General features: G+C 39.1%; 2 protein-coding genes across 2 annotated transcripts in view; one reads left to right on the top strand and one right to left on the bottom strand.

Annotated features, from left to right (window-relative positions):
• Positions 1-361: 361 nt before the first annotated feature.
• On the bottom strand, positions 362-10,957 carry LOC307155765 (CMP-N-acetylneuraminate-beta-galactosamide-alpha-2,3-sialyltransferase 1-like; the record flags this gene model as incomplete). Its single annotated transcript, XM_079866694.1, has 7 exons — positions 10,874-10,957; positions 4,650-4,939; positions 3,782-3,975; positions 1,919-2,098; positions 1,796-1,841; positions 1,578-1,697; positions 362-526 (listed from the first exon to the last, which is right to left on the bottom strand). The coding sequence occupies exons 2-7, from the start codon at positions 4,917-4,919 to the stop codon at positions 362-364; spliced, it is 975 nt and encodes a 324-aa protein (XP_079722820.1). The 5' UTR covers positions 4,920-4,939; positions 10,874-10,957.
• Positions 7,565-11,791, top strand: part of LOC307171738 (CMP-N-acetylneuraminate-beta-galactosamide-alpha-2,3-sialyltransferase 1-like) — a gene marked incomplete at both ends in the record, with an annotated part of 64,243 nt that continues 60,016 nt past the window's right edge. The window contains one exon of the mRNA XM_079893532.1: positions 7,565-7,814. Within this exon, the coding sequence (XP_079749658.1) occupies positions 7,565-7,814 (250 nt within the window). The remainder of the gene's footprint in view (positions 7,815-11,791) is intronic.

Below are 11,791 nucleotides of genomic sequence, written 5' to 3'. Positions count from 1 at the left end.
TTATGAGCAGTAGGAAAACTTGTTCTTCTGCAAAATGCATGCCTGCAAAGTCTCAACCTTTTAATTTTATTCATTTATTTTTTATAATACAAGATAGTGATCCACATAAACTTTAACATTCCAGATGTCTTATATATTAGTACATTAACAACATATATGTTTACAATGTGTACAGTAAGGCATTATAAATGGAAATAGAGAGTAGGACATTCTACAGCTCTCAAAACATTGCCATTGTAAGCCAACATTTATATTAAAGACATTGAAATTTATTTATTCATTTTAACATTCATTTTTGTAGCAATCTCAGAACTTAATCCATCCTGAAATCCTTCATTAAATGTAAGAACAGTTTTCTTTATCAATACCCTTTATATATTGAAATCTTGTTTCTGTGCTGAAGTTGATGCATTGTTTTGTTTTCAATGTCTCCTTTATGAGGGCCGCCTTTAAAGTGAGTGTGAGATTTGTCAAAGTAATGATGCCAGGTTCCATTACTTGTAGCTCCAAACCCAAAGACATTCACCTGTGTAAAAGACAGAGCTGTCAGGAGTTTTGCCATTTCGGGGTTATCTAGCGGGTGGCAATATGGCACTGGGTTAAAAGCTATTCAGATATCATTTCATAACGGTACATTTCTACATGCATTTCTTAATAGTGCACTCAGTATTTTTTTCTCATTAACAAGTTTTACCACTAAATAAATTGGTAATATTTTTGAAAAGACATGCACAAGGTTTGGGGCTGGGATAAAAGGCATATATGCAAATACAAAATGTTAATAACATTAATATTATTTAAAAAGGAAATGATCATTAAAGTTAAGGACTGTCACCAAGTGCAAATAGCCCACCTTTTGGCAGAGGTTATTTACTCAAACTCTGCCACCATTATCTGATTGAGCCAGACAGAATTACCAAAGAAATCCAGCAGATAACAGAATCAGTGAAGTGGAGAGTAAGGTGGGTGCAGGCTTCACCGTAATTTTGCCAAGCAAGGCATGTTCCTGGATCAACATATTTTGTTGAAACTGGAAAAATATTCCTGTCCGAAAGGACAAACCCTATCCATACCCCTAAATCTGACCCTTCCCATAACTTATCCATAAAATCAGAGGAAAATAACACTGAGGTAGAAGCACCTAACCCTGGTTGTAAGTCTAAACTTGACATAAACTGTAAACTTGTCCCTCAAATCAGATTGGTTCACTGGAATGTTTTTCCAGACCAGGATCAACAAAGATGTTAATCCAGGAACATACTAGGCCTATGAGTAGCATTTATTTTAAATAGAGATTAAGAACATATTTGAACAGTTGAAATAAAGTGCCTAGCGGGCATTTAATAGTGGAATATTATTATAAAGTAATGTCCCAATAATACAGCATCCATTTATGACTTTAACAAATATAATCATATGTTAACAATAAACAAAGAGTTATTATTGCACACTGTTTTATTTCAAATTCAAATTGCTATTTGCACTTAGTTTGGGAGGGATTACATTTAAATTACGATTAAATTTGCACATGCCAGTTTAAAACTGAAGCATCATGTGAAAAATGCAAACAGTTTTACCTGATCACAGACATGCAGGGCAAATACTATTGTAATGAAGCCAGTAGAAGGATATTTGCCATTTTTCTGCAGCCATTTCTCGTAGGCGTATTTCATAAAACCAGGGTGGAGGATCATCACCTGGACAGAAACCAAAACATTTATGAGACATTCATTCCTGCTTATTATAGGGCTTAAAAAAGAGTTTCATTTACATTGATTTAATGACATGGGCACACCTTGTTCTTGTTTACTTTGATTGAAGATTTGACTCCTGTGTATGTGCTGAGAAACAAAAAGATATAGATAATCATTTATTTGCTTTCATGATTTTTTTTTATTTTTTATTAAACAGTACTCACCGTGTGATGTGTCTAGTGGTGAAGATGCTTATGAGCCACTGCATGTCACGAATCTTAAAGGGAAAAAGCACCAGATGTGTGTTGTCATCCAAGTCCACAGCGCTCTCGGGATACATAATCCGGTGAGTGGTCTTAGACCCCACGTCCTTCTCGTAACCTTTTGTCGGGCCTTTATTTATCCTGAGAGAAAAACAGGCAACGGGTATTGACAGGCTACCAAAAGAAGATTATTGCTAAAGATATACCACGAACAGGGTAGAGAACCACTGCTGTATAGAGAACATTTATCAGACTTATTCTGTGCAATAATCTGTTCTTCTAAGGCCGGCTACACACTGGCTGCGTGGCGTGTCCGTTTTTATTTCGGCTCCCATGTTAACAGGTTAGAGCTTGCAAACGCGTTCATGCTAGAAATAGAACCGACGCCTATTTTTCACGCGACACGCAAGCGTGCCGGAAGCGTTTCCAGGCAAAATAGAATAGGAAAAGATGTCTGTATATGTCATTTTGACACGAATACATATTAATAAATTACATTTTGATATTTGAAAGTCTCTAGGTTTTGACATAAATACAGATATAAATGTAATTTTATAATAATAACAATGATAATGATCGATTTTCAAATATTGCACCTGTCAATACAGAACGAAATATTCTGTGGCCTATTTTGCCGTCAATACATGCCGACGTTGTCTTTGCTGCTAGGGGCGGAGCTAGACTCTCATTTTAAAATTAAAACCGTAAAAAAAAAAAAACGTAAAATATCTGATGAATGCATATGTAATAATGTGTCACTTGTTGAAGTAAGCCAAGTAAGCTTATATGTTAAATAAAACACAAAGAAAAGCCACATATTTTTTTTTGACAAGTTTGTATTGACAAACAAAGAAAACAGTTTACCAGTCAAGTAAAAATGTTTCAGCACCACAGAAAGATTCTGCACATTCAGATGCTCAATATAGCCTATACTGTAACGGCGCTGCCAACATTGTAAACTCCGAACCCGTGCAGCCTATTGAAAGCAACGCAATTTCACGTTTGCGATATAACGAAATTTTCTTTTTTTTTATTACAATGGTCATGTTTGTGCTTTTTGATTAGGCCTATTTATTATGTGCAACATTTAAATTAATATTCAGAAACGGGTAAAGTTACTTCTACCGTTTGTTTGTCTGATGAACTTTTATTAGCCTGCAAACCAAAATAAAATGGGCCTACTCTATTATTATTATTATTATTATTATTATTATTATTATTATTATTAATAAATTGGATGGGCTATCTCTGCTATTCTGAATTAACAGGATAGTTTTTTTTTCTTCTTCTGCAGAACAAATTGTATAAAAACAAATAGCATACGAATAATAATTTTAAAAAAATAATAAAATAAAGATAAAGAAATCCAGAAAAATGTTTAACAAAATTAGGAAAATAAGGATAAATTATGTTTGACAGGGAGCGCATCTCAAGGTCGCATGCACAGACTCATGTTGCAGTTGGAGCAGTCATCACCGAACAACAGACAAATAAAATATTAAGCTAATTAAAGTTAGAAAAGTTCTGTGAGTGATTTTCTTTTTCTTTTGTTCTTTGATCAACATAATGGCAGCAGCGAGTATATGCTGTCAGTGCACTGATTCGGCTTACTGTTTTTCTTTCTCAACCATTTAAGACAAAACAGCGGGCATGCAGACGTGTTCTCTCGCGTCTTGCGCTTAAAGAATGCTATCAAGAAGAACACCGTTCCTGTCCAGTGACGCAAGATCGGCGGCCGCACCCAAGCACCCTATCTCCGCTAGCTGACACACAACAGAAACGCCACGTTCACGCCACGCAGCCAGTGTGTCGCCGGCCTAATACCTTATGACAAAGTCATGGCTGTCTATTAGTTGACCGTAGTTGGATCTCAGGAGGTTCCCAGAGTTTCCCACCACAGCACAGGTTCTGCAGCGATCTGGACCAGCGTCTGAGTAATGATCTTCATCGGGGAAGAGAGAAAACAATGTGTCCACCACATTTGTGTAGTTGACTCTGAGCTTTGACGGTTGTAGACCCTATAGAAATATTCAAAATTAGCATCAAGACAACAATCTTGTTAAGATCATCAAGATAAGTATCAAGATAGGTAGGCTAATGTTTTTATCTTCACTTTCACAGGGTGTTCCTCAACTGGCTGCCTGACTGTTGTTTCTAGATTTCTAGAAGCCTAGAAGATAAGCAGTAATTATTCTGGTACAGAATATGTCAAATGAAAAGAACTACTCATAAATCGAAAACTGCCATTGTAAAATATTCAGTTGGTTGACCTTTAGAAACCTGCTGCCATAAAAAAAAAGAAAGAAAAAAAAAAGTTAACTCAATTGGAAGACAACCTTTGTTTCAACTCATAAATAGTCAAGACAATGGATTACTTTTTGAAAACTTAAACACTTGAGTTCAAAATCCAAAACTTGTCATGACAATTGGAGTTAAAGAGAATAAATAACTAATGTAATGGGGCTATCATGTTTTACAGGATAAAATGCCTGAGGGAATCTGAGCTATCACAAATATGCAAATAGCAAATAGCAAATAGCAAATTGGCAAAATAGCAAATTTGTGCACACGCGCGCACACACACACACACACACACACACGCACACACACACTATAGGCTTTGTGTATTTATTTATTTCACTTGGCGTACAGTGAATCATAGGACCACACCTTTAATATTTTAAATTCTTACCCTCCACCATTTGTTCGTGTCTCCAAGTAACACGCTGTTTTTTCTGTTGAGGAGAGCTGGTATGGTGGGATTATACCGATAAATGAACCAGTCATCGTCCAGAAATCCCATGACGCAAGTTTTACAGGAGCATGAAGGTTCGAATATTAAATCATCAAACGCGTATGTGGTATCGTCCATCGGGGCGTTTTGAGTGTACAGAAGAAATATTGTCATGAAGCTTAAAGGCAAGGTAATGTAACCAGGCGCCAGTCTGTTGAAGACTTTCATATTTTGCCTGCGTAGTGTTCCTGGACAAAAAACAGTTTTGTAATTAAAAAGACATGTCAGAAAAATTATGCATGATTTACATTATAGTGTCATAGCTTTAAATGACTGTTTAACAGTTCTTTGTGTAATGTTCAAACCACCGCACTGTAAAAATATACTCATCAAAATCATGTATAACGGTCCTCACGGTCATTTCTGTCCTTTCTGCATGAATTGTCACTTTAAACTCGACTTTCGATTAGTAATTCAAATCATATAGTGCAATAAAAGGGGCACTTTTGTTGTATTAATTATTATTAGGCTATTTTTTTAACGCATCATTCATTTAGGGAAAATAATTGAATCTATATTGTTTTGACGTGAATAATAAAAAATGTTACTTCATTATTTTATAGCCTAATTAATGCATCAGAGGGTTCATAAATTAAATTGTTTCAGATATAGGTTATCACTTATTTCATTTAGGTTAAATATTGAAAACATAAAACAATATTAAACAAAAATAAAAAAAATCAAACTGTGTTTCACCAATAGAAGTGTCTACTCAGTCCACCATCACAATATTTTATAAACGTTACATTTCAAAGACAAGAACATTAAGTTGATCACACTGATCGAATTTTAAGTGCACAAGATAAGACAATTACATTTCCGCTGTATATAAATGGTGAAACTTACCTAATTGATGAGGTCAGGCTGGCAGGTTTCTCGTATTTCTTGAAAAGTATTTTTGAAGTCTGTATAGATATATTATGGCCAGGAAATATATGCAATACTCAGCAATACATTTTATTTCTTGTCATCTGGATCATTAGAGCATCTGAGTGCTGAAAGCTTCATGTCTTGCCAAACCAAAGACAATTTTATGTTTGTCCCTAAACTTGTGGGACTGGTTCCCTTTCGAGAGGGAACTCACACTGCGTCAATGACGCTCTTGGGGAACGCACTCCAGGTGAACCAGTGTCTGAAAAACATTCCAATCATGGCAATCAAATTGGCTCTATGCACGATCGCTTCTGCGTTTCGTCTCAGTCCACCCAGTTACATCCGGTGCTGCGTCGGAAGCCGTTTTTGCATTAGGTGGAGATAATGGCAAATTACACTCGCTGTTTACAAGAACTTCCAGCGGTTAACAATATTGTGAGGCAGTTAGCTGTCACATCTAAGAGTAAGAAAGAGAAGGGCTTTAAATTATATATTTCGAGCTACATAGACAAGTTTGAGGGTGAGTATTCTCTCATATCATGCAAAATCCGACTAGCGAATCGGTTTCTAAAATCGTTGTCTCCGTTTCTGAGAAAATTAATTTTAGGAAAGTGTTTCCGCTAGTACACTTCTGTTAGATTTTGGTGTATTTGGCCGAGCAGTGGTTTGGGTGGCTCGACAATGTATTAGATTTCTCCAATACATAAAATAAGTAAGCTTGACCAGAGTTTTGTGGGGAGAAGAATTTATTGAAGGTGTGTAGTGTAGCAGTCCTTCAGCAGCGATGTTAGCATGTTGCCCTTCAACAATCTTAACCCAAAGTTCTGTTTTTGAAACAGAACTTTATATGGAGACAGCCTATGGGCTACAAACAATAGAAACCTGTTAGGACCTCCCACAGGAGATCGATCTAACACTCTGAGCAATGCTGATTCTTTTTATTCATTGACACCAATCAGTTTCTATGGGCCATACATCTGAATGGGCTATTCATCTGTATGGGCCATTTGGCTCTCCGGATTTTTTAAACCAGCTGCTACTGAAGATGGACCCAGCACCGGAGGAAGATCGCTATCCCACACACCGGAGGGAGCGAAGGAGGCGCAGGCCGCGCAGCTGGATGTAGCTTGAGAGGAGCAGGGGACTGCCCGCAGCAGTGGAGGGGAGGAGGAGGAGGAGAAGGAGGGGGGAGCACACGAGCCCCAGAGAGAGGACCAGGCCGCAAACCAGTTAGGGGGAGACGAGTCAGATGACTCATATAACAGTGACCCGGGCCGCTGGGGAAACAATATTGACAGAAAAGTGCAGGCTTATTGGGCAGAAATGGGACCGGAGTCCTGTCAAAATAAAGATGCTGACGTGTCGGCATCGGAACGCCAATTTAAACAGCAGAGAAGATTTTTCTCAAAAATGTATTTCAAATGGAAACTCAGTAACGGAGAGTGTGTGCCCGGAGAATGGCTCTGTTATTCACCATCAGCAGGTAGTGTGTTTTGTTTTGCATGCAAAATATTTGGCGAGAACAAGGAAAAGTCAGCATTTGTGTGTGGGGGTTATTTTGACTGGAAACATGCTAATGATAGCAGAACATGAAAGCTGTGACATTCACAGAAAAGCCATGATCGCTTAAATCAGTCAAGCAGCTGACAGTGGGACAGTGGACTCAGAACTCAATAAACAGTTCAATGAGGAGTGTGAATACTGGACACAGGTTCTACAGAGAGTTGTTACTGTTGTGAAGTTTTTGGCTGAACGGGGACTTGCTTTCAGGGGTGACAGCCACAGGTTTGGAGACACCGACAACGGCAATTATTTGGGGTGCATGAAGCTGATCAGTCAGTTTGATCCTTTTTTAAAGGCTCATATTGAAAAATACGGAAACGCTGATAGGAACCCCATCCTACCTCTCCCTGAATGTGTGTGAGGAATTCATACAGCTGATGGGACAGAAAGTGCTTGAGGAAGTAATCAGCAGAGTGAAACTCGCAAAGTATTTCGCTATCAGTGTGGACTCCACGCCAGATATCACACATGTGGACCAGCTGACTTTCATCCTGCGGTACGTATCACCAGAGGGCTGTATAGAGGAGCGCTTTGTAAAGTTCCTCCCTATTGAGAGCCACACGGGAGAAGCACTGTTCAACTCAGCTATTAGTGTTTTAGAGGAGATGGGCATTGACATTAATAACTGTAGAGGACAATGTTATGACAAGGCGTGCAGGCCCGCATCAAGCAGATCAGCTCATTGGCACAGTGGGTGCCCTGTGCAGCACATACCCTAAACCTGGTGGGGTTCAACAGTGTGAACTGCTGTGAGGAGACTGAACAGTTTTTCAGTTTTGTACAAGCTTTGTTCAACTTTTCATCAAAGACCACTTCACGCTGGCAGATGATCAGGGCAGGGTTGCAGCCCAATGATTATAAGAGAAAAGAGACTTTGAAATCACTTTCTGACACAAGAAGGTCAGCACTCACTGTCGCAACCAAAGCCCTATGTCAGAACTACACAGGGATCCAGCAGTCATTACTCAACATTGCTGATGATGATGAGAACCAGAATTTGAGCACAAGAGGGGAGGCTAGGGCACTGCACAAAAAGATGAACAAACTGCAAATTGATTTTAAGGAATTAATTGGGGCCTTTTCTTCAAAGAAGATCAGACAAAAGCACTTCTAAAAGGGTAAGAAAGTGCTGTATTTATAGCTTGTGCTGTGCAGGTTTTAAATTGTTGTGGTTGTGCATTGTTTTAAGAGAAATGTACATTTATACTGCAAACCTTCTATAAATATTGCTCAGTTTTATCTTTTTGGTACCTGGCATTAGGCCATGTTGCTATCCATGGTGCTGAATGGAGTGTGTTTGTGTGTCTGTGCAGGTGCATGTGATTGGTTCAAAGGGCCCGCTGAGGCCAGAGAAGAGGCTCCTACTTTGATTTGTTGCTGTTCTTTGCTTATGCTGTTATCAGTTATTATCAATGTTTGTGCAGACAGGTGATGGTTGGTGATGTTTTTCATAATATTGTTTGAAATCATACTTTCACACATTTTGGTTTTATCATCACCATAAGTTGCTGTGTGTGGTTGTTAAATAAAGTGTTTTGTGTTTATGCTCAAGTGGGCTCAGTGATATGTTAAAGGTCCCGTTCTTCGTGATCCCATGTTTCAAACTTTAGTTAGTGTGTAATGTTGTTGTTAGAGTATAAATAATATCTGTAAAATTATAAAGCTCAAAGTTCAATGCCAAGCGAGATATTTTATTTAACAGAAGTCGCCTACAGTGAACGGCCAGTTTGGACTACATCCCTCTACTTACTTCTTTAATGACGTCACTAGAACAGTTTTTTGACTAACCTCCGCCCACAGGAATACACAATAAAAGGGGGCGTGGTCTTGTTGCGCTCCCACGGAGAAGAGGAAGAGTTGCGTTTGTAGAGTGTGTTTGTCGCCATGTCGTCGAGACTCTGTTATTTTCATCCTGGAGTCCAATCACCTTTGTTTGGCCTTCCCAGGGACGCTGTACTTAGAGATCAATGGTAAGAGGCGTGACCTTTCCGGGCAACGTGCGCTAAGCTGCTGTCGAATCACAACACAGGAACCGCTGGCACAATCAGAACTCGTTACGTATTTCTGAAGGAGGGACTTCATAGAACAAGGAAGTCATCAGCCCGTTCTTAGGACAGTGAAAACAGCGGTATACAGATAAGTAAATTGTGTAAAAAATACTGTGTTTTTTTACACGCGAAACATGAACACATGTTATATTGCACACTGTAAACACAATCAAAGCTTCAAAAACACATGAAAAACGGGACCTTTAATAACAATATTATGGTGTTTTCTGGCTCAAAGAGGGAAAACTCACTGTTGTAGGTCTCGAAAGAAACTAATGCATTTTGTGATGTAGATTACCTAGATATTACACTTTTTAAAAATGAGACTCTATAAATTGAGGGGATGGGGGGGGCCTACAAAACCTCTCAGCCCCGGGGCCTAACATTAGGTTAAGGCGGCTCTGAGTACAGTGACCATACATAAAGTTCCTTATAATCGGTTCAAACATTTGATGAACAATAGCCTGGTGGAGCAGTTGTTTCATGAAGAACCATGTGCCTGTATGGAGCAGTGTTTGACTGCAAGTGACGATGAGTGGTTTACCAAACGCTTCAGACAAGATGTCCCACCACTGCTCTCTCTCAATAACAGCGGGCTTACTGACGACATCTATGCCTGGTGGCAGGTAGGCCTTTTAATTTCCATCCTTAGTGTTAAAAATGGCCAAAAACCACAATGTTATATAGGGAAGAGTGGGGTAAAATGAGCCATATTTTACCTGTGTGTTTCTCAAAATAAGGGAAAATGAGGCAAAATTACAATGAAAGTAGCCTACAGTAATTTCAGGATGTAAAAAAATATGGACGTAGTGTCCGTAGTGTCCGTGATGTCACCCTTAGGTTTCTGAAAACCGTTTTTGAAGCCTAAAGGGGGCGTAGCCTACCGTCGCCATCTTGCAGCGCGCCAATCCTGAATTTATTTATTTTTACAGTCAGACAATTAGCTGAGGTAACGTGACGGCTAACAGACAGCAGACAAACGACTAATGATGACTAATGACCACAGCAGCGGGAATTCACCTGTCACTCAAAAGTGGACACCCTTAATTATGCAGAAATTTAAGGCTTAATATAATTTAAACGGATGAGTTATAAAAAAAAATTCACAGGCAGTAAAGTTGGGCATTTCAACATGGGAGAGATGCAGATTTGACTCACTTTTGCAGCCAGCCTCAAGTGGCCAGTTGATGAATTGCCGTTTAATTCACTTCCGTGTTGGTTTCAAGAGAGAGACAGGAAGGTTGCCGCTTGGTTAGAACCATAGATATCATATAATAAAGGCTAGATGTCTCGTGCGCGCTGCTGGCCACTGGAGGTCGACGTCCGCACCTGGCGGCCATCCTGTCACAGTCAGCTCGCTCACTCGTAACATTGTGTTTTAATGGTGCATGTACTTTTTAAATAACCATAACTTGCTAAATTTTCTACTGATTTTCAAACGGGTTGGTTTGTTATAAACGTCAGAGATGTAGTTACGACACTGCATACTTATGAATAATTATAATATTATATATTTCAACATGTTCAAGCATCCAGAATTATAGCCACGTTAATAACATTTGTAAGAAACCAAACCGTTTGTAAATCCGTCAAGATTTCAGCGAGATAAGAGTATTTGGGTTCGTGCTGATCACTCACCTTACATCAGGTAACACAGAGCCCGCCAGAAAGCCTGCCTGTGACAAGATGGCCGCCGGTGATGCTGTTCGAGACTCCGCTGTAAGACATCTAGCCTTATATGGATATCTATGGTTAGAACATTAACATCAGTGGATTTGAATTTGAATAATGGCGTGTAGTGACATCTTTCCGCGGTTAAAACAACAGTCCTTCCAATGTTCATTCATGTTTATTTGATGCTATAAATCAACCAAAGAAAAGATGATCGGTTCACGAGCAGCTTTAACTGAGGCAATCTGTTACGACACATTAAAGAGCCACAAAACAGTAGGCCTATTTATGGTTTAATTTTCTTTGACTGACCAAATTTGAAAGTTGAAACTTTGTTTCATATTAAATGTTACCTGCTCGGTCCGCGGATTGTCAGTGTCCTGCTAGGAATTTTTTCACGACATTAATAGCTCAAAGCGCATGCTCGCAGGAGTCTCATACGAGCTTGTGTGAATTGCACGTATGAACAACCTCGATCCATCAGGAAACGCCAGATAGGTCGTTGCATTTCACTGAGCTTCATGAACAGTTTTTCTTTTGCGCGAAGAAGACGTTCGCCAGAGATGTGTTAAAATATAGCAGAGTGCATATATGATTATTAGGCTGCCGGTATAATAATCATCCTGGCGCCTCTCTTACCTTTGTGACATTTCAAGACCAGCCGCTTCTGCAAATGACGCAGATCTGACACGCATCCCATTTTCTCACAATCTTAACATTTATTTAAGACTTTATTTTACCCATTTAAGACTGCTCTTATGAGGACACTCGACAAAACAGACATTTTGGCATAATTTGTGTGTGTTATGGTTCGTTCAAGCCTGAAAGAGAACTCGATACTGACGCACGTCTTTCTGTGGGTCGTGTGTGTGTGTGTGTCACATA

This window comes from Squalius cephalus (assembly GCF_949319135.1).
Source record: "Squalius cephalus genome assembly, chromosome: 1".
In the NCBI taxonomy this organism is placed as follows: Eukaryota; Metazoa; Chordata; class Actinopteri; order Cypriniformes; family Leuciscidae; genus Squalius; species Squalius cephalus.
Note: the sequence above shows the minus strand (reverse complement) of the source record. Positions and strands in the feature narration are given on the sequence as shown.